This window comes from Ceratotherium simum, chromosome 33, assembly GCF_057802395.1.
Source record: "Ceratotherium simum simum isolate JZ-2026a chromosome 33, ASM5780239v1, whole genome shotgun sequence".
Taxonomy (NCBI): domain Eukaryota; kingdom Metazoa; phylum Chordata; class Mammalia; order Perissodactyla; family Rhinocerotidae; genus Ceratotherium; species Ceratotherium simum.
The window spans coordinates 7008725-7032490 of record NC_141932.1 but is presented as its reverse complement, the minus strand read 5'-3'; the positions used below and the strand labels follow the sequence as shown (position 1 = coordinate 7032490).

Here is a 23766-nt window from a genome sequence, read left to right as displayed (position 1 = left end):
ATGGTAGGTGATAGAAATAAAAACCCAAACTTGGGTGCTCTGGCTACCGAGCTCCTAACTCCAGACTGTTAATCCTGCCAGCTGCACACTTTAGACCTGCACTGGCCAATACAGCAGCCACTAGCCCCGTGTGGCCACTGACTACTTGAAATGTGCCAAATGCCACTGAGGAACTGGATTTAAAATTTTCATTTTCATTCATTTTAATTAATGTGTATCTAAATTTAAAAACCAATACTTGATTCAGTGATTGAAAAACTTGCAAGCATGTTCAGACAATGTATGAAAATCTGCTTTTCAACTGTGATTTTTGTGAAACCTAAATATGGCTCAAGTATTTCCAGTGACAATTTAGAATTCGAAATGAGATGAGCTGGAAGTGTAAGACACAGCTAACTTTGAAGACTCAGTACAAAAAAAGAATGCAAATATCTAATTAATAATGTTCCATATGGATCACTTGGTGAAATGATGATATTTTGGATATATTGGGTTAAACAAAAAATTTCATTAAAATTAATTTCACTTATTTCTTTTTACTTTTTTTTACTAGAATACTTCAAATCATGTATGTGGCTCACATCATATTTCTATTGGACAGCACTGCTTTAGAGCTTCTCAAATCATTATTTTGTTTGATGCTTCCAGACTCCTTAGAGAAGGAGGCAGGCAGAGAAGGTACATTTCACAAATGGGGAGACTGAGTCCCAGACCCAGGGGCAATGACTTGTCTAAGAACAGGTGATAAATCTATTGTAAGGCAGCGATGAGGATCCATGGGGGTGGATCCTAGCTCCAATGCATTAAAGATGTCCTTGAAAGATAGTCCAGAATTGTTTGTGTCCTTGCCAACAATCCTGATTCTATTCAGGTAGTGTGTGTTGATCCCTTGATTCCAGTGAATGTTGTCCCTTCACTAGCCCCAGGGGATGAATTATGCTTTGGCTGAACCAGTCATGAGTAGTCTCATTCCCCTAGCCAGTGGCTGGTCTGGGAATAGGTATGTGCCCCGGTCCTGACCAATGAGTTACACAGGTATGACCACTCAGGGGGAGCAAGCTTATTGGAAGGATTTTATTCCTGGATAAAATAACAGTCTCTTGACGAAGAAAGCCTTTTGTTTCCCTTTTTTCATTGCTTGGAATTCTCTTGTATGAGATGGTTTGGCTGCCATCTTGCAATCACGAGGTGACAAGTCTTAGGACAAATGAAACATAGGAAAAAGTGGGGCTTTGACGATGTCGTTAATCCACTACATGAATTCTGCAACCACCCACCCCAAGACTTCCTGTTATATGCAAACACTAAATAAATGTCCTTTTTCCTTGATAGTCTGATACATGTAGCCTAATTCATTTTAATGGATACTAACGGTTCATGGCTCACCTTTTCTTGGAGTTCCGGGAAAGATTTCCAGAGAACGTGCCGACTGGCTCCCCAGTGAGGGTGCGCCACCAAGTGGAGTATCTGGAAGAGAAATTTTGTGAGATCAGCTAACACATATCTGGCTAGCACTCAATAATATTAGCTACTATTACATCAAACTGTCTACATGATAACTCCCTGCCCACCCATACCCCAGAAGGTTTAGCAGTCACCTCACATGCACTATTGTTGAAAACATTTGTTCTTCATAACCCACTGTCCTTCCTGGGTACCCATCATGGTGATTGACATCTCCATCCATCCAATTAATCCCCTCAGCCAGGAAGTTCTGAGTCAGCTTGGAGTCCTCCCTCCCCTTCAGCCCTCAACCATGTCTCGCCCACCAACCATCCATTAATCCATCCAACAAATATACATACATTTGGCACCAATGTTATCCAGGCATTTTTCTAGACGTTGGATACATAGCAATAAACAAGACACGAGGTCCCTACTCCATAGATCTTAATTCTAATGGCGCGGGAAGTTAAGCGTAAAAAATAAACACCAAATATAACTTCAGATTATGATAAAAGTTGTGTCTAAAATTAAACACAGTGATAAGACAGAGTAATGAAAGTAACATTTTAGTTTGGGTGGCCAGGAAAGGTTTTCCTGTGGATGTATTGTAAGACCTAAAATTTCAAGTGCTTCCTTGACATCTTTGAGCCTCACAGGACCCCAAAGGCCTAAGTGTGAGTCCCTGTGCTCTTGTCAGATGTGCCCCACACCTATTGGGAAAGGCTCCCCACTCAGCTAGTTCTCTGATCAGGATTAGACCAACTGCACCCCACCTGGTCACCCTATCTCTTAGACCACCAGCTGTACCTCACTTGATCCTCAATCTAACAAGTGTCACCTCCCTGCTGGCCCATGAAATTATTCAAACAAGCCAATCACATCCTCTTGCAGGAACGATAAAGCACCCCACACTCTTGTTACTCCAAAGCCTGCCTCCTACAGCCCCTGTTGGCTCATTGTGTTACTGAGTGCAACCACTGTGGGACCCTGCATGGTGCACGGGGTCCCCTCCCCTGGGCTGTGACTGTGACTAATAGACTGCTGTCAATCTCATCTGCCCAGTGTTGGGTGTCCTGTGCTCAACCAACTAGTACTATTCAGGGTGGGAGATCCCTCCTTCACCAATGAGATGAATAGGAGGTGACTGGAACCGAGGACAAGACATTTAATCTGAAGTCTGAATGGCAAGGGGCCAGATATGTGAGCAGAGGCATTCAAAGCAGGAAAAAACAGCAAGTGTAAAGGTCCTTGGGAAGAAACAATCTTGACACAACAGAGGAAATGAAGTTGGAGTGGAATGAGCTTCAGGGTAAGTGTTAGGGAGTGAGTTTGGAGAGAGAGACACAGCTAGCACCTGTAGGAGCATGTCAAGGAGTTTGGACTACAATCTATTCCCAACAGGAATCCAATGGAGGATTTGAAACAGGGGAAGGAGATGATTTAATTATAAAGATTACTCTGATGATGAGTGGACCATACCCCGTAAGGAGCAGTAGGGGAAGCAGGGGAACCATGGCAGAGAAGGTTGCAATTAGCCATTCTGGGTGACAGCAGTGAGAAGAAATGCATGGGGCTGGGATGTACTGGGATTTGCCAATGGATTGGATGTGTGAGGTTCTGGGAAAGAGGGACTCAGATATGATGCCTGAGTAAAACTAATCAAAAGTGATAAGAATCAGACATCATGCTCATTAGGATAGCTACTATTGAAAGAAAAAGATAGGGCCGGCCCCGTGGCTTAGTGGTTAAGTGCGCACACTCCGCTACTGGCGACCAGAGTTCGGATCCCGGGCGCGCACCGAGTCACCGCTTCTCCAGCCATGCTGAGGCCGCGTCCCACATACAGCAACTAGAAGGATGTGCAGCTATGACATACAACTATCTACTGGGGCTTTGGGTAAAAAAAAAGGAGGAGGATTGGCAATAGATGTTAGCTCAGAGCCGGTCTTCCTCAGCAAAAAAGAGGAGGATTAGCACGGATGTTAGCTCAGGCCTGATCTTCCTCACAAAAAAAAAAAAAGATAAATGTTGGCGAGGATGTGGGAAAATTGGAATCTTGGTGCGCTGTTGGTAGGGATGTAAAATGGTGCAGCCACTGTGGAAAAGAGTAAGGAGGTTCCCCCCAAAAATAAAAATAGAATTATCATATCATCCAGCAATTCCTCTTCTGGGTATATACTCAAAAGAATTGAAAGCAAAGTCTCGAAGAGATATTTGTGCACCCATGTTCATAGCAGCATTATTCACGATAACCAAATGGTGGAAGCAACCCAAGTGTCCATCAATGGATGAATGGATAAACAGAATGTGATAGATACAAAAAATAAAATATTATTCAGCCTAAAAAAGGAAGGAAACTCTGACACGTGCTACAGCATGGATGAACCATGAAAACATTATGCTAAGTAAGCCAGTCACAGAAAGACAAACACTCTGTGATTCCACTTATATGAGGTATCTAGAGTTGTCAAATTCATTTATAACAATTTTATATTGTATGTATTTTACCACAGTTTATTAAAAAAGTAATCATTAAACATTACAGCTGAAAAAGACCTCAAAGATTTACTACCTTAGTGTTCCCTAAAGCATGCCATGAGCATCACCCACATCGAAATGCAGATTCCTGGTGCCCCATCCCTGCTTAATCAGAATCTCTAGTGCGGGGTCTTGGATTCCACATTTGCAACAAGGTGTCTGGAGGATTCTTATGCACACTAACATGTGAGAACCACTGATCTAGTCCAATCCCCCTTGTCTTACTGATGAGGTGACAGAGGCACAGAGAGGTGCATGATTCTCCAACATCACATAGCTAAAAAAGAGCAAAGCTAGACATTTGATCTTCTTCAGACCACAGGGCTGTCCTCCGATGAATTAATAGGACATAGTCCGGAGAAGGACGCTCGCCAAATAGTTATCAGTTGTTGATGCAGGGAAGAGATTTAGGAATAGGAAGAAGGGAGGGAATTTATACTTGTTTATTATTTTAATTTCTTAAAATTAGTGTGTAAACTTCTATAAGTAAATACAATTATATAAAATGATAAATGAATACCTTTATACCTTTTTTTACTTTTTTGCTGATAGTTCTTTGATTTTCAATGTGCCCCTAAGTAAAGATGTGACTCAATCTCACATTCCCCAAGTCCAGGGCACCTTCAGTATTCTCCAAGAATGGAGACAAGGAGAGAAGGAATCATGTAAGATCATATCTGAGAAGGCTTAAGAGATTCTTTCTTTCCATTGCACGTTACCGGCCCGAGAGAGCCTGTTGTTAAATTTCTATGAATTACAAGCCAGTTGACATCACACTGGTAACTTAAAATCAGCCATCCTAAGAGTATTTACACCATGGAAATTAGCAAATGCTACAAACTAGGGCCTTTGTTTTTTCAGAGTTATTAAAGACTTTGTTTTTTCAGAGATGTTAAACATTGACCGGCACACAACTGCCCTCACACCTCCTTAACTTTGAGACACGAAGCCTCACAGAAGCGATGGTGTATAGCCAGGTATTGGCAGAACTTAATTATTCATTAAGCAAACATTCTCCAAGACTTACTCTGTTCTTGGCCATGGCCAGACACTGGAATCACAGAGAATCATACAGAGGAGTCAAGAGTTACCCTGCTTTTGGGGGGACCCTGTCCCATTAGGGGAGACAGGTGAGAAATTACATTAAAAACCAGAGCTCAAATGCCATCTCCACCACTTCCAATAATAGCTGGTATTTGCTGAGTTAATGTCTGCTGGATATTGTGGTAAGCACTTGGCATGTATTATCTCATGAACTTTTGTCTGGGGGTAAACCATTTTTTTTTCAGAGTCTCAGTTTTCTCATCTATATAATAGATATAACAGTAATTATCTATCACACATCATTTTAAACATTGAATGTATTGACGTATTATTATGCACAATGGATGCCTTTTTATAGGACAGAATCAATCAGTGTTAGTACCATGGTGATTATTTTATAGGACAGAAGATATAATAAAAGAAATCTGGGTACTAACGAAGCACAAAAGTAGAGTTTCGAAGCCACCAGGGTGGTTGAGGGTGAGGGACAAGAGGAGAGAGAAGAGGAGTAAAGAATTCAAAGAAGGTAGTGCCTCCAAGGTTCTGATAGATAAATAAGAATTTTCCAGGCAAAGGAGACAGAGGAAGGGTGTTCCAGGAAGAACACAGCACGAACAAAGGCCAAGGGGCTAAAAGAGAACCCAGGTCTCATGAGCTCAGCAGTTGTCATGAAGGAGAAGGGAATTGGGTTGCAGCCTTGACCGTCCCATCACCTCCTTACCCCTCACCGGGTCCTCTCTCTGTCCTCTCTCCCACAGGTCCTTCCTGTTGATCCGCTCAAAGACGCTAAGAGCCAGCAGCCAGGCCTCCCCTATCCCACAATGCGTCACAAGCAACTGAGCCATTTCCAGAGGACCAGCCTGCTCCATACGCCCCCAGGGGATCTTGGCCTCCCCCGGCTCCGTCGCAGTCCCCAGGTATAACTTGAACTTCTTCAGCTCCACAGCCTCCAGTTCTTCCAAGTAGGCAGAGAGGCGGCAGAGGCCATCCCTGACCAGGATTCGGGGCATGGGGGCGTCGTGAACCCCGAAGGAGAGAAGCTGGAGCCTAGGATGTTTCTACACGCAGGCCGGGCAATGCCAACATGCCCACCATCTGATCATTCACAGGCAGAGGCTGTAGGAATGACACAGAGGCAAGTCCTTCTGTTGAAATAGTCCTTCCTTATCCTGCAGCTCCCGCCTGCCCTGCCCCACTCACCAACGGTGTCCACTTTGAAGAAGAGGAAGTTGGGAGCAATTAGGAAATCACAGGAGCCATGCGTCTCATGAGAAAGACTTTCGCTTCTGCTCCCTCTTCCCGGCTCCCTTGACCAATCAGTCACTCTTTCCTCTGTCCTTCCTGCTGTTTTCCTCGCCTCGCTGGTGTCTGTGGTTGATGGGATTATTATCAAAATAGTTACTGCCCCTCCTTGTGGGAGGATTAGGCAACCTTTCCATTGGAATCAGACTTGGACGCACAACTTGTATTGGGTGATGGAATGTGAGCCAACGCTACTGTGAAATGTGAGCAAATGTGAGCAAATTTCTAGGAGGAATGTAAATGGTGCAATCGCTGCGGAAAACAGTTTGACGGTTCCTCAAAAAGCTAAACATAGAATTACTACATGACCCAGTGTGATGTTGTGATATAATAAAAAAATATACATTTGGTCTTCAACGCCCCCCCCCCAAAAAAAAAGTGTAAGCAAACTTCTCTTCCAGGTAGAAGCATTAAGAACTTTTCATGGGGCTTCTGCTATTTCCTCTTTTCTCTCAGCCACAAGACTGTCATATCCCAGATAGGGACTCTATGGTAGGCAGCATAATGTTCCCCCAAAGACGTCCATGTCCCAATCCCTAGAACCTGTGATATGTTACCTTATACAGCAAAAGAGACTTTGCAGATGTGATTAAATTTAAGGCTCTTGAGATGGGGAGATTACCCTGGATTATCCAGGTAGGCTCAAGGTAGTCACAAGGATTCTTATAGGAAGGAGACAAGAAGACTAGAGTCAGAGAGGCAATGTGATGATGGAAGCAGAGGTAGGAGTGATGTGATTGCTGGCTGGGGGCTATAATCCAAGGAATGAGGGAAGCTGCTAGAATCTGGAAAAGGTAAGGAAATAGATTCTTGCCTAGGGTCTCCAAAAGGAACAGACTGCTGACACCTTGATTTTAGTCCCATTTTGAACTTCTGACCTCCCACACTGTAAAATAATAAATATGTGGAGTGGTAATTTGTTAGAGCAGCAACGAGAAACTGACACAGACTCCTTTTTCAGCCTTGGACCAGGAATGAAAAGAACACAGATGAAGCCATCGCCAAGTGGCTCACAAGGAACTTGTATGTAAACGATGTTGCTGTTAAGTCACAAAGTTGTAGGGGTCATTTATTACTGCGGCATACCTCAGCCCAAACTGACTGATACAATGATTTAGTGATTTCTGGAAAGCAGTCAAAGCAGCATTGACTCACTTAGGTTGCCTTGGCCTGGAATTAGTAATCCCAATTCCAAAGCCTTCAATGAGAAGGAGAAATAAACTACAACTACAAGAAATAACGTGGATAAATCTCACAAGCGTAATGTTAAGCAAGAGAAGCCAAACATTAAAACGTGCATTCTGTACAAATATTTATATGATGTTCAAAAACAGGTAAAACTAAAGTGTAGTGTTGGGAGTTAAGAGATTGGTTACTCTTGGGAGGGGGTACAATTCAGCCCATAATAGTTTTGATCACCATTTTCTTCCCACCAAATAGAATAGTGCCTGAAATACAGTAAGTGCCTCGTTACCTTTGATGAGCTATGTAATGAATGAATCACACATACGTGTAATATTTTATGTGACCCAAGATGGAGAACATTTTATGTACCACAAATTATCTAAGGGAGAGCACAGTATTTATTTGGGAAAAACAATATTTTATTAAACTACTTGGAATGGAAAATAAGACCTTAAAGCTGTGTCTAATCTATCAGTGGTGCTGGCTTGATCATTTTGCAGGAGGAAAGAAGCACAGAGAGAAATTGGGAAGAGAAGGGGAAGGGGAATGCGGTGAAGAGATTCTATGATATGATAAGGCCTTTCCTGGATTCGATCTCTCACTTTCATATGAAAATCATGAAATGCTTAATGTAGGACGATGTCTCATGGAATGTTGTGAAGGATTTTTTAAGTTATTATTATTGGTCTGGATTGATTAGGGGGATAAGACAGTTGGCATGAAGCAGGAGACAGAGAGAATCATGAACATGTTATTCCACCAGAATTCATAAAAATAGGAGGCTCCCATGGGTAGCAGGGAGTCACTGAATGTTTTTGAGTGCTGTAGCAATGTGAAGAAGGTGTTTTGGGGAGATGATTGAGTTTCTGCTGTCTTACCAGGGGCAGTGATGCCATGGGGAGATCCTCCAGACTTTACATGTTCCTCTGGTCCCCACTCCATGCCTCACCACTTTGCTAGCTGTGTGACCTGGAAAAGTCACCTCCCCTTCATGATAAGCCTCTAAAGTCTTGGCAAAGGAATGCAGAAATAGAACACAGAGTAAATTCTTACATAAACTGTGTAAAATGGGATTCTAGGGGGGAGGTATTTGGCTCTGACTCTCAGATGTCACATACTTGAATTTCCCTACACTCACTTTCCTCTATTCCTACTGAAAGTCTGCCTATTCAACTGCTATAGCTACTAGGAGCAGGAACAGGACAGACACAGTCATGCATTGCTTAACAATAGGGATACGTTCTGAGAAATGTGTCACTAGGTGATTTCATCGTTATGTGAACGTCACAGAGTGTTAATTACACAAACTTAGATGGTACACCCTACTATGCATCTAGGCTATGTGATACTAATCTTATGGGACCACTGTGGTATATATGGTCCGTCGTTGACTGAAACATCATTATGTGGTGCGTGACTGTACTCTCAAAGGAAAGGGGAGGAATTTGTGAGGGCCAATAATGTTTTCTGGACTCAGAATATAGCTGGATCCAGAATATACAAAGAATATAGCTCTAGAGGTTATTTAAGGAATGGAATTGGGGTTAGTGACCATTTCCAGGGACAATCTCAACATCATGTCCCTAGTGTTTCTCAAACTTTAATGTGCATATGAATCACCTTTAATATGTGATCTTATTAAAATGAAGATTCTCACTCAGTGGATCTGAGATTCTGCATTTCCAAAAAGCTCCCAGTTGGTGCTAAAGCTATTGGTTCAAGTTCACATTTGCAGGAAGCCATACTTCTGTAAAGTTCAAACCTCTGTAAGCTGTCTTCAGAAGGTCTTAATACAGAGCAAATGTGAAGAAATAAATAAAAGGCGTTCTTATAAATGAAAACAAAATTTTATGGGATAACTTTGGATTTTCCAAAGCCATGGAGATGAGAGTTGTAGGTGCCAAAGATGCCCCAGCTGCTATCTGGGTGACATTCATTTTTTTTTTTTTTTTTGTGAGGAAGATCAGCCCTGAGCTAACATCCATGCTGATCCTCCTCTTTTTGCTGAGGAAGACGAGCTCTGAGCTAACATCTATTGCCAATCCTCCTCCTTTTTTTTTCCCTTTTTCTCCCCAAAGCCCCAGTAGATAGTTGTATATCATAGCTGCACATCCTTCTAGTTGCTGTATGTGGGACACCGCCTCAGCAATGGCCTGACAAGCGGTGTGTCGGTGCGCGCCCGGGATCCAAACCCAGGCCGCCAGTAGCGGAGCGTGCGCACTTAACTGATAAGCCACGGGACCAGCCCTGGGTGACATTCATTAAAAATTATTTATTAAGCACCCACTTTATGCTGCCATGAAAGAGACGAGCCATGAAAGATAAGCAAATTCTCTGCCTTTATGGGACTTAACTATCTAGTGGAGATAACAGACAGACACAAATAAATGAATACATAAGCATTTATATTTCAGATCATGAAAAATGCTATGCAGGGAAAAAATATGGGGTGGAGGGGCTGGCCTGGTGGCATAGTGGTTAAGTTCCTTTGTTTCGCTTCAGTGGCCCAGGGTCTGCAGTTTCAGATCCCGGGCACGGACTTACGCACCACTTATCAAACTGTGCTGTGGCAGGCCTCCCACATATAAAGTAGAGGAAGATGAACATGGATGTTAGCCCAGGGCCAATCTTCCTCAGCAAAAAAAAAAAAAGGGGTGGAGAGTTTAGGAAGACTTCCAGAGGACATGATGTGTGAAGTGAGTCTTGAAGGATGAGAGTGTTTCAACAGAAGAGGGGAGTCTAGCTTTGCAGGTCAAGGAAATGGATTGACGTGGCAGGGAGGTGAGAAATCGCCGAGTGACTGGATGGGTCTGGAATGTAGTGAGAGATTAGGAAAATATCAGGAGATGAAGTAGGTGAGATAATCAGAAGACAGGTCAGAAACACCTTGAATGATGCTTGGACTTTATCCCGAGGGCAATGGGGAGCCATAGAGTGTTTTTTTTTTTTTTAATTAAGGTAAAATACACAGTACATAAAATTTACCATTATAGGGGCCGGCCCCGTGGCGGAGCAGTTAAGTGCTCATGCTCTGCTGTTGGCGGCCCATGTTCGGATCCCGGGCACGCACCCACACACTGCTTGTCAGGCCATGCTGTGGCGGCGTCCTGTATAAAGTGGATGGAAGATAGGCACGGATGTCAGCCCAGGGCCAGTCTTCCTCAGCAAAAAGGGGAGGATTGGCATGGATGTTAACTCAGAGCTGATCTTCCTCACACACACACAAAAAATTACCGTTATAACTATTTTAAAGCGTACAATTCAGAGACATTAAACATATTGGCAATGTTGTGCAACCATCACCACTATCCCATTTCTAGAAATTTTCATCACTCCAAAAGGAAACCCTATACCCATTAAGCAGTCACTTCCCATTTTTCTCTCCCCCTCAGCCTGGCAACCACCAATCTTATTTCTCTCTCTGTGAATTTGTCTCTTCTGCAGATTTCATATAAATGGAATCAGATAATACATGAGCTTCTATGTCTGGCTTATTTCACTTAGTATAATGTTTTCAAGGTTCATCCATGTCGTAGCATGTATCAATACTTTATTCCTTTTTGTGGCTGAATAATGTTCCATTGTATGACATGGAGTGGTTTTGAGCAGAGAGGGATGGAGTTAGATCCATATTAAGGAAAATTCTCAGGTCCCTTGTGCAGGATGAACCAAGAGAGGAAGCGTGGAGTCTGGGAGAACAAGGAAGAGGCTGGGGTCATGGTTCAGGGGCCTGAGTGGGGGCAGCGGATATGTTTGAAGGACGTGAGGTAAGCGGTAAAAGTTATGAGGCAGAGGGAAAGGAAGAAGATGCTGCTAACCTGGATTCTTTATGGGTTAGATCTGAGCTTCCCCAAATGACTCATTGTCTGATCTCCTTCCACACTACTCTCACAAGAAGAGAAAGATAAATTTCTAAGAATTCAGAGAGGAAGGTGGAGGGAAGTTGAGTCAGTAACTACCTATTTCTTACATCCCCATTCATGAAAGCCCTTCTTTCTCACGGGAAGGCAGAGACTTGGCAATTTCTGGGGACTTCTGTAGCTCAGCACCATTTCTGGAAACAAAGGAATGAGTCCATCCCAGCCTCTGACTTCAAGGGCCTCAAAATCTAAAGACAAGGAGAGACCATTTTTCATGAGAGCCAATTCAAGAAACACTGAAAATGTTTCCTGAGACTTTTTTTCTCACCAAGAAAATGTGATTTTCTGCATACTGTTTTCCACAGTGGCTGCACCAGTTTGCACTCCCACCAGCAGTGTTTGAGAGTTCCCTTCTCTCCACATCCTCTCCAACACGTGTTGTTTCCTGTCTTGTTAATTGTAGCCATTCTGACGGGCGTGAGGTGATATCTCATTATAGTTTTGATTTGCATTTCCCTGATAGTTAATGATTCCTGAAAAAATCAAGGATAGAACTACCATATGATCCAGCTATTCCACTGCTGGGTATTTATCCAAAGAACTTGAAAACACCAATGCGTAAAGATACATGCACCCCTGTGTTCATTGCAGCATTATTCACAATAGCCAAGACTTGGAAGCAACCTACGTGCCCATCAAGGGACACGTAGGATAAAGAAGATGTGGTATATATACACAATGGAATACTACTCAGCCATAAGAAACGATGAAATCCAGGCATCTGTGACAACATGGATGGACATTGAGGGTATAATGCAAAGTGAAATAAGTCAGAGGGAGAAGGTCAAATACCGTATGATTTCCTTCATTAAGTAGTAGATAATAACAACAATAAACAAACACATAGAGACAGAGATTGGATTGGTGGTTACCAGAGGGGAAGGGTGGAGGGAGGAGGGCGAAAGGGATAATTCGGCACGTGTGTGGTGATGGGTTGTAATTAGTATTTGTGTGGTAAACATGATGTAATCTATGCAGAAATAGAAGTATAATGATGTACACCTGAAATTTATACAATGTTATAAACAATGTTACTGTAATAAACAAAAAATTTAAAAAAATAAAAAAATAAAATGCCGAAAGAAAATGTGATTTTCTGATTATAAAACTGCCATATATTTATTGAAAAATATTCTAGTGTGTTAATAAGTGGAAAGAAGTATAACGAAGTGGAGGAATTTTTATTATTGTAATGACTGGCACCAGGATTTATGTTAAGGAGAGTTGTGCATGTTTGGAAGAGAATCTTGATGAGCAGGTTGGAAGGCCCAGATCCCAGGTGTTGACCTACACACCACTCATAAAGCCATGCTGTGGTGGCATCCCAGGTACAAAATAGAGGAAGATGGGCACAGATGTTAGCTAAGGGAAAAAAAAGAGGAAGATTGGCAACATGTGTTAGCTCAGGCCCAATCTTCCTCACCAAAAAAAAAAAAAGTTAAAAGAAAGGACACAGTTGATCTTCATGATATGGTAAAAATTAATGTATTATTTTTGTTCCTGCAAGGGACAGTATATTATTCAAATCTCTTACTGTTGAGACATAAAACTCAGCTTACTCTAAAGAATCTAGGGATTAACATAAAATGGTATAGCACTGGTTTCTGTTTGGAAAACAGTTGGAAAACAGTTTGGCAGTTCCTCAAAAAGTGACACATAGATTTACCATATGACTCATTTTCATTCCTAGGTACATACACAAAAGAATTAAAAACATATATCTGTACAAAAACTTGTATGTGAATGTTCAGAGCAGTGTTATTCATAATAGCCAAAAAGCAGAAACAATCCAAATATCCTTCAATGGATGAATGGATAAACAAACTGTGGCATAGCCAGGTGATGGAATACTATTCAGCCATGAAAAGGAACAAAGTACTGATATATGCTACAACATGAGTGAACCTTAAAAACATTATGCTAAGTGAAAGAAGCCAGACACAAAAGGCCACATGTTGTATGATTTAATTTATATGAAATGTCTAGAATAGACAAATCCATAGAGACAGAAAATAGACTAGTCTGGAGAAATGGGGGAGGGAATGGGGAGTGACAATGAGTATGAGGTCTCTTTTTGGGAGATGAAAATGTTCTGGAATTAGATAGTGATGGTAGGACAACTTTGCAAATGTACAAAAAAATACATTGAATTGTACATTTTACACTTTTGTGTGTGTGTGTGAGGAAGATCAGCCCTGAGTTAACATCTGATGCCAATCCTCCTCTTTTTGCTGAGGAAGACTGGCCCTGGGCTAACATTAGTGCCCATCTTCCTCTACTTTACATGGGATGCCGCTACAGCATGGCTTGACAAGCGGTGTGTCCGTGTGCGCCGGGATCTGAGCCTGGGAACCCCGGGCCTCGGAAGCGGAGCACACAAACTGCTCCGCCACTGGGCAGGCCCCTGAATTGTACATTTTAAAAGGCTAGATTTATGGTATCGGAGTTATACCTCAGTAAAAAAAAATTGTATCAGAAAAAGAAAAGGCTAGAAGTTGTCCTAGTTACAGGCACAGCTGACCCAGCTAAACAACCTGTGTCATTGGGACTCTGCTCTGTCTTCTTCTGCGTTTGCTTCATTTCATAAGACTCTCCCCACGTGACGGAAGCTTACGCCATCAGCATCTCTACGTTTAAACGCTACCAGCTAAAAGTCCTGGAAAGAGAGCCCACTTTTCCACAGCTCTCATTGGCCAGGTTCAGTCAGGTGCCCATTTCTGTGGTTCTTATTGGTCAGCTAAACCCTGGCGCCAAAGGCTGTAATCCGCGCAGAGCACGTGGACTAAAAATAAGGGAGGAGTGGTTCACCAAGAGAAGAACACTTCTGTAACGGAAAGAGTGGGATATAGACGCTGACAAGAGTGGGGTATAGATGCTGAGCAGATGTCATACAACAGAAAGGAGAATGAGAAGAGAGGAGAGGCTGGAACTAGTTGAGGTAACCGTAAGAGTCCTGGTTGATGGGGTATCTTGCAAACATTTTTAAAAGTGATGGATAGTTTGCAAACTCTTTGTCATTTCTTTTTTCTTTAATTTTTAAAATTTATTAATTTTTTTATACCTTTGGCATTTCTATGATATAAATCTCTCTTCTGTCTTTTCATGAAATCTTCAGTAAAGTCTACTGTTCTCGGGAATATTTCATGTGAGTAGATTTCCCTTGAGTTTCATTTTGGGGGTAACACAGAACGCACTTGTGGAATCATACCCCCAGGACGTCCCAGAACAGGTCATTATAATCCTTCAGCAACTTGTAGAAATCTTCATAGAGGGCAATGTAATTGGCAGAGATTCAAGAGAAATTTCTTGGATCGTCAGGGTCAAGGAAGCTCCTGGCTAACATTACATTAAGGTTAAAAATATCACTCACCATCCAGATAGGGCTGCTTTCAAATATGAAAAAAAAATAACATATTACATGATTTGTTTTATTGGGTGCAACAGAAATTTTGATGATGTATACAACTTAGTTTCAGTATTTATCTGTCAATTCCACTGTGACTTCAGTAAATGGGTTTTCTTTTTCTCCCATACCAAATCTGAAGGTAAGCTATTCAACTTTTTTGTGTGTGTGTGAGGAAGATTGGCCCTGAGCTAACATCCATGCCAATCATCCTCTTTTTGCCAAGGAAGACTGGCCCTGGGCTGACATCTGTGCCCATCTTCCTCCACTTTATATGGGACGCCACCACAGCATGGCCTGACAAGCAGTGCCTCGGTGTGCGCCTGGGATCTCGAACCCAGGCCACCAGCAGCAGAGCGTACACACTTAACCGCTATGCCACAGGGCCAGCCCCTGTTCAGCTTTTCAATGATATTCTCAGGGACCCAGGCTCTCTCCATTGCTTGGTTTCCCTCTCCAGGCATGTACTTTCATCATCACATTTGACACCTCATGGTCATAAAACGGCTGCCACAGCTTCCAGCATTCCAGCCATCATCAGGGCAGAAGTCAGTAGGAAAAGGGTGATATCACTTTATCAGGAGAAGCAAATGCCTTCTCAGAAGGCAACCACCTTCCATTACATCTCATTGGCCAGGACTGAGTCACATGAACAATCAATTCCCCCTACAGGGTTCAACACATAAATTGATTTTTGTTAGGTCCTCCTACCTTAGTTTATTTGCTTCTGTCATATTTTGAGCCAAGTCTAAACCCATTCAAAGCCTGTGCTTAGATTCCTCCTCTTGGTTCTCAGCTAGAGATGGGGAACATGATCATCAGGGAAATTTTTAAAGATTATATATATATAAAGTAAAAATTGTATATACATATATAACAAATATTTTGTATTTATATATGATTATCATAATTATAATGTATGAAAATATAAAATATATATGAAATTGGCCCCTTCTGGCCCTCCTGAGTCAGAATCTTTGTGGGGGACGCTGGGGGATGTCAGGCCATCAGATACGTGTTTTCAAAAAACTCCCCAAGTGATTCTACTGAGAAACGCTTCTTTATGTTAATACTGTAGAAGCACAGAGAAATTTAATTTTTTAGCAGCAGAATTCCCTTTTTCCCATTCCAGAAGTGACCTGTTTCTGTGGAGGAAACACTTTGAAAAGTCACTTGGGTATCTGTTAAGCTGCAGAGATTTTGCAGTGTGAGGTGTGCTTGTTAGTAGATAGAGCTGTATCGTTCAAGATAAAAAGAGATTTTAGAAGCCACCTGGGGAAAGTCAGAGAGGAAAGACATGGGAGGTGTCAGGTGCCCGGAGAGAACTTTTGATGGGTTTATGGAGGTGACAAATGGGAATTTTAATTGTTTTACTATCTGGTGTATGATGAAAACTCTCTCTGGCCCCAGTCACTTCCATCATCAGTATTATCTACGTTACTCACTAACATGTTATAGGCTGGATTTGCTTTCACATGAGATGAGACAAAATGCTGAGTCTTTAGGTGGCATTGGGTGAGACCAGAGGCTGCCCCATGGGAGGTGACATCAGAGCTTTACACACACCCTTGTTGTCACAGAGAGGACACCAATGGCTGCCCCTTCAAAGACAGGCACCACTACCATCACCACCACCTGTATCATTAGCTCGTAGACAACTGGCCATAAAAGGGAAATCATCATCCCAACTTACAAATGGGGAAACTAAGGTACAGAGGGAGGCCCAGAGAGTGTGACCTATTAGCAGAACTAGAAAATGATGGAGGTCTGTCAAACTCAGGTCTGTCTGGCTCCAAGTTCAAGCTTTTATGCCGTTATCAGCTGGAAGGACACTTACTGACCCACCCTTGAAAGAGGGGTAAACTGAAGCCCAAAGAAGTGAGGTCACCTGCAGACCATCATATAGCACCCCAAAGCTGTCAACTACAGCTGGTTGCCACCCCCACTGCCCAGGGCTCCCCTGTCCCATGGGCACAGTCATACCCTCAGTGGGACCTGCGCACAGGGGTTATGAAACTTCCTCCATCGCTGTCCTCACTCTGACCACAGACCCTGGCAGGAAGTTCCCAGTCTGGCTGGCCCCACGCCCATTGAGTTTCAGGGACAGTCAGATACATCCCAGCCCTCCAGGCTCCCACCATTTCTGCCCTGACCAACCAGGAAGACCCGGCCACTTGCTGATGATATTAACATAACAGTGTGAGGGACAAGTGCACGGCGCTTAAAGAAAATTCCTTGAGTTCCTAACATCTCAGACCAGGTCATGTCTCCCTGTTACAAGCTCTCTTAGAATGCTGGACTTGTCCACGGAACTCAGCATGGAATGGAATTATGTATTGTCCTTGCCCAATCAGTCTATGACCACCAGCATAGCAACCTATAGACTGACATATATAGCAAACCTATAGACTGACAAAATGAGGTTCATTCCAGGAGAACGAAGATGGGGTCTAAGTTGGGATAGGGATTGTGGGAGTAGAGAGAATGGAGACCTCCCATCTCCTCTCCCCAAGTCTCAAGGATCCCCAAACAACGGCTGTCTCTGGAACCCAGCCCATTTTGCACTGGAACACCCTGTCCACCAGAGTGGACACTTTGCACAGCAGATCTGTCTCTTTATCTTGGCTTCCCCACTCCAGGCCATTCTCTGGGAATTTCCTCTTGCAGCTGGATTAGTAGGGAAAAGCTATGATCAGCGGATGTAACAAAGAATCCCAGTGGTTAGATGAGACAGACTGTCATTTCTCTCCCACATAAGAAGTACGTGGAGATGCAAGGCTAGCAGGTGGCTCTGTTCCCCCAACTCATCCAGGGACCCAGGCTGATGGGTTGTCTCTACTGTCCTCTGCAGACGCTTCCACACCTTGTCCTAAGGTGGCTGCCACGGTTGTCACCATACCCCAGGCAGCAGGAAGATGGAAGAAAGAAAAAAGGAGAGCAAGCCATTTTCTTACGAAACCACAATCCATACATTACACAGATCATTCTCCTTACCCCCCATCCTGCAAAACTTAGTCACCTGACCAAGGTAGTTGCAAGGAAGGATGGGAAATGTCTCTAACTGGCCATCATGTGCCCAGAAACAATTCTAAGTGATCTATTATTAACATAGAGACTGGATCAGCAGTCTCCAACATTACTGCTAAAAGGCTGTGTTCCTAAGCAAAAAAGCAATTCATTCCATATTCCATTTTCTTAGAATGCACAACTATAACCACAATCAGCCTTTGAACTAGCAATTTTTTTATCCCTACTCAAGGGGGAAAAAAATGCATTCATTGAGAAAAATAAAAAATGAAGCAAATAACAAGCAACTCGCAGGAAAATTGATGCCCTGAGCTTCTTAGAGGAAAACCTTCTCCCCTTGATCAGCACATCCCTGCCGGCTCTCCGGACCAGCTCATTCCTCAGGCAGTAGGTGAAGGGGTTCAGCGGGGGCGACACGGGGGTGTTGAAGGAAGCAAGTGCTTTGCTGAGGTCCAGCCGCCCGGTCTCCGTGGGGTTCAGGTACGCGACGGCGCCGCTCCCGCAGCTGAGGGAGACCACCAGGACGCGGGGGGAGCAGGTGGAGAAGGCCGTGCGGGCCCCCCGAGGAAGGCAGGTGCAGGACGGCGGCGAGGATTCAGTCGTAGGACAGGCCGGTCACCAGCAGGCCGCCGGCCAGGGTGCACACGGCCACCAGGAGGGACAGGAGCCGCAGGGGCCTGGTGTGGGCGCACCAGCTCCAGCGAGGGCGCGCTGTCGCAGGAGTGAGTGAGGACGTTGGGGCCGCAGGGGGGGAGGGGGAACATCCAGACTGGGCCGGCGAGGAAGAGGAGGTGCCCCCCAGCAGGCCAGCTCGGGCACGGGGCAGGCCGGGCGGCAGGTGGCCGGGGAGCGCGGCGGGCGGCACCGCCGGCAGCAGGGTCTCCGCCGTGCCCGGAGCAAGGAGAGCCCCGTCTGGGCCGAGCATCTGGCTCGGGGGACAGTCCCGCGTCCGGAGAGGAGGCGGGCCGGCACCCGCGGGTGGACGCGGAGGTGAACCAGCCGCAGCAGCGCGACGCCCCGCGGGAAGCAGGACGCGGGCGGCGAGGCGGCGGGCGGCCGCAGTCACGGCGACGAGCAGGTCCCCGGAGGGTCAGGACGTAGGCGAGGAGGACCGCAGCGAAGAGCAGGAGCTGCAGCCCCCGCACGTCGGGGACCCCCAGGAGCACGAAGCCCGGCACCGCCGTGGTGGCCGCGCGGCCCGGCCCGAGGGCGCAGCATCTGTGGGGCAGCAGCGCCTGGTGGTTAGAGACGCGGCCCTGAGGAGGCCACGTGCTCTCCACCCTGGCTCTGTCGCTTAGCCTCTCTGGGTCTCAGAGGCTCCATAAATGCTGCGGGGATAACAAGGGTGCCTGTCCCATGGGTTGTTGTGAAGCTGAAATGAGTGAAAACCTAGAACGGGGCTTGGCACATAATGCACACCGTCCCAGATGCTGTTATCCGTAAATAATGGGGAAAAGTATCATTTCCTTTCATCAGAAGAATTTGCCTCTTGTCCCCCAAGAAGCCTGTTATTTGCTGAGTGAATGCTTTGACCTGAGACCTGTTACTTGCAGGGCTTTATTTTATACAGACTGAGTTAATACAGTTTGAAACCAGAAAGGACGATACGGAGAATTTTGGTTTTGCTTTTTACAACTATCCATTTATCTGTTTGCTTATGTCTTTGAATTGTAATGTCATACACATTTTGAGATGTGCGTATGTTATTACTGAACCATTTGTTGCGTTTTCTCAAACAGAACATCCAATTGCAACCACCACCCGGATCAAGAAGCAGAATGTGAGCAGCCTCCCATGCCCCTTGTAGTCACAACCTCCTCTCCCAAAGGAAACCAGACAGAAGGATTTGGAGATGGGGGAGACGGATGAGGTGTTTGGCAGCTGGAGAAGAACTCTTGAAAATTCTGAGCTACTATGATCTACTCTATCATGTCAGTTTCCTCTGCAGAATGTGGGCAGTAAATGCCTCCTTTGTCCTCATCTGAAATGCCATACTCATTCATCTGGACCAACATCACCCAATTAGAAATATAATGTGAGCCACAAATGCAAGCCACATATGTAATTTTAAATTTTCTAGTAGCCTCATGAAAAGATGTAATAAAAACAAACAACTGAAATTCATGTTATTTTATCTAATCCAATATATCCAAAACATTATCATTTCTACATGCAATCAATATGAAAAAGTTATACATGAGTTGCTTTCCATTCTTTTTTGGGGACTAAGTCTTCAAAATGTGGTGGGTGTTTCATACTTTCAGCACATCTCATCGAGGACTATCCACATTTCAAGTGCTCAATAGCCACATGTGGCTCATGGCTACCATACTGGACAGCTGTGGTGGTTCTAGACCATTATCCCGTCCCCTGGTTGTCTAGTATCCATTCCTGTGCCCTATTATCCATCTTCCATATCAACTTCAGAAAGATCTGTCTAACACTCAGAGATGACCCTGTCTCTCCTTCTCTCAGAAGTCTCCCAGGCCTCCCTATTGCCCTCAGGATAAAGTCCCAGCTCCTCAGCTTGGCATTCAAGGCCTTTCATGATGGGCCTCCAGCTGACTTTTACAAATTCATCTCCCGCCCAACCCACCTGAACCATCTGTCCTCCCTCAAACTTCACATGCAGTTACCTCTGTCTAAAATGCAGTCCCCACCCCTTCTCTACCAAGAAAAGTTAACCCAAGTGTCACCTACTTAGGCATAGTTGCAGTAGATTAGTGGAAGGAGTATAAGAGAGAAGACAAAAGAGTTGATTGGCACCATCCTTGACCACCAAGCTAAGGATCCTGGACTCCATCCAGAAAGCCATAGAAGGTCAACTGAAGCTAGTCAATGGGGAGTGAGAGCCCATATTGTCTGCCGTTACCTGAACGAGTCGAGACAGTAGGTAGACAGGGGAACTCTACACACCCCTCACAGGACTGAATGTTGTGTGTTCTGAGTGCCTTAGGGGTGGAGAGAAAAATCTCCAATATAACAATAACAAGAGTAATGAAATCGCTGCTATTTATTTAGTCTGTACTGGGTGACAACACTAAATTAAATTCTTTATATGCATTCCATGCTATCCTCTTCATTACTGTTCTGTGAGGTAGACTCTATTGTTATCCATTTTACAGATGAGAAGATAGGTTCAGAGAGACAAAGTGATTTGCCCAAGTTCACAAAGGTTGTAAAGCAAGTATGAGTCACTGCTGGTATTTGAATTCCAAGCTCCCCCACTCCATGATTATTCTGGAGTGAGTGTTTTCTTCCCCAGTTTCTCAGCTCCCAGGGTACCGATAACTCTCCCATTCACTTCCATACATCAGCTGACAGAACAAATGTTTCCAAGCCTTTACTGTCCTTCTACTGGGACCGCTCTTTCTACTTGTGAACTGTTAGCCATGCATTTGAGATCTATATTCCATAAGGCACGTGGTTTAACATTTATTGATTAATATAATTAGTCAGTATTGAGCATCTATCTAATGAGAGAGATCTCAAAGGCACAGAAATGAAAAACATACTTACAGTCAAGTAGGGGAGAAAGGCAGGCATGAGAAAAATGACGAATGGTGCGCTGGAAGAGAAAAAGGTCAAAAGCAGAGTTGTCCCTCAAAGGAGAGTGAAATTATCTCGATTAAGGGGTTAATGTATACCTCACAAAGATGGGAGCTTTCCAAGCAGAAAGAAGAGCCTGTGCAAAGATCCAGAGGCCATGAATAGCATCAGATGTATGGGATAGCAAAGTGTTCGATGTTACCCTGGTGCATAGAGAGATAACTGTGGGGACTGAGTTGCAGAAGTCTTTTTTTTTTTTTTTTGGTGAGGAAGATTAGCCCTGAGTTAACAACTGTCGCCAAGCCTCCTCTTTTTGCTGAGGAAGACTGGCCCTGGGCTAGCATCCGTGCCCATCTTCCTCTACTTTATATGCGACGCTGCCACAGCATGGCTTGACAAGCGGTGTGTTGGTGTGCACCTGGGATCCGAACCCCAGGCTGCCACAGAGGAGCACTCGCACTTAACCACTATGCCACCGGGCGGCCCCTGCAGAAGTGTTGATTTCAGGGAAAGGACAGAATTAGATGTGCCTTTTGGAACATTATTGGTGGCTGGCAAGGGAAAGGGACTAGAGGAACGGAGGCTGAGAGACCAGGTCAGGCTTTGAGGAGCCTGATAATATGTGATGAATGGCAGAAATTAAGAAGAGGAGGACACAGGTGTGAGAGGTACCCCAGAAATCAAATCACAAGACTCGTGTGGGGGTGATGAGGGAATGGGAGGAATAAAGTTCACATTTCTCTTTCTGTCCTTGCCATTGGGTGGGGTCCTCATGAAGACAGGGAAAAGGAGGGGAGCAGGATTGAGATGATGATAAAGAGCTCGGTTTGAGACACGGTGAGCAGGAGGGTCCTGGGGGACGGGGCAGCTGGAACCCTGGAAAGAGATCGGTGTTAGGAGACCAAGATTTGTGAGTGTAGCAAGTATAAATGGTGGATATTTCCCAGATTGTTTTGTATGTTTTTTTGTTTGCATTGTTTTTTTTATGATAACAAAAAATGCAGCCTATCTTGAACTGTTTCAGATTGAATTATTTCTCCTGTCCTCTGTGTTCTGCACACAGAACATTCTTCTCTATTTCATATCACTTTGTATTAAAAGTATATGCCTGTGAAGCTACCCAAGTGTCCATCGACAGATGAACAGATAAACAAAATGTGGTGTGTATATACAACGGAATATTATTCAGCCTTAAAAAGGAAGGAAATCCTGTCACATGCTACAGCATGGATGAACTTGAAGGACATTATGTTGAGCAAAATAAGCCAGTCACAGAAAGACAAGTATTGTATTCCACTTATATGAGGTATCTAAAATAGTCAAATCCATAGAAATAGGAGATAGAATGGCAGTTAGCAGGGATTGAGGGAGGGGAGAAAGGTGAGTTGTTGTTTGGAGGGGACAGAGTTTCAGTTTTGCAAGATGAAACAGTTTTGGAGATTGGTTACACAACAATGTGAAGGTACTTAGCACTATTAAACTGTACACCAAAAAATGGTTAAGATGGTAAATTTTATGTCGTCTTTTTTACCACAATAAAAAAAGTATATGTGTGTATATATATGTATAGATAGGTAGATACAGATATAGATATAGATATATAAATAGATCTAATCCAGCCTGATTGTCACTATTAGGTTAAGGACATCTCTGAGTCATCATTATGCCTCTGGTACTAAGCACAGAGCCTGGTGAATTGCAGTTCATACGTAAATGATAATTAAATGAACAAATGAGTTCTCTGCCTAGTGAATGAATGAGAATATGAATGAATGATGAATCAGTAATTCAATGAGATATGTCCATTGAGATACATTAGTTATTATTAATAGCAGGGCCCTTCTTTTTTTTGTTTTTTTGTGAGGAAGATCAGCACTGAGCTAACATCTGCCATTCCTCCTCTTTTTGCTGAGGAAGACTGGCCCTGAGCTAACATCCGTGCCCATCTTCCTCCACTTTATGTGGGATGCTGCCACAGCATGGCCTGACAAGTGGTACATCGGTGAGCGCCAGGGATCCAAAACCGGGCCGCTAGCAGCGGAGCACCTGCACTTAACCACTACGCCACAGGCTGGCCCCTGAAGGGCCCTTCTTAACTGAGGAGTTAGACAAACCTGAATTGGAAACTTGGCTCTGCCATTCATCATGTATGTGGTAGTGAGCAAGTGGCTTTATGTTTCTGATCTTAATTTTTTCCCCTTTAAGATGAGACTAATACCTCCTGTGCCTTACCGTCAGTGTTCTGTGAAACCCAAACAAATTCCTGAATACGAAAATAGTTTGTAAATTATAACATGTGATGCAAACATTATAGTTATTAAAATAATCACGTTTCCTCAGTCTGTTGGCATG

General features: G+C 44.0%; 1 protein-coding gene across 1 annotated transcript in view; it reads right to left on the bottom strand.

Annotated features, from left to right (window-relative positions):
• The window catches only part of NLRP12 (NLR family pyrin domain containing 12), a 33412-nt gene extending 27296 nt beyond the window's left edge, over positions 1-6116 (bottom strand). Inside the window, exons 1-2 of the mRNA XM_004439040.3 lie at positions 5750-6116; positions 1387-1467 (exon numbers count right to left, since the gene is read on the bottom strand). Of these exons, the coding sequence (XP_004439097.2) occupies positions 1387-1467; positions 5750-6038 (370 nt within the window). The 5' untranslated portion in view covers positions 6039-6116. The remainder of the gene's footprint in view (positions 1-1386; positions 1468-5749) is intronic.
• Between the last annotated feature and the right edge of the window lie 17650 nt (positions 6117-23766).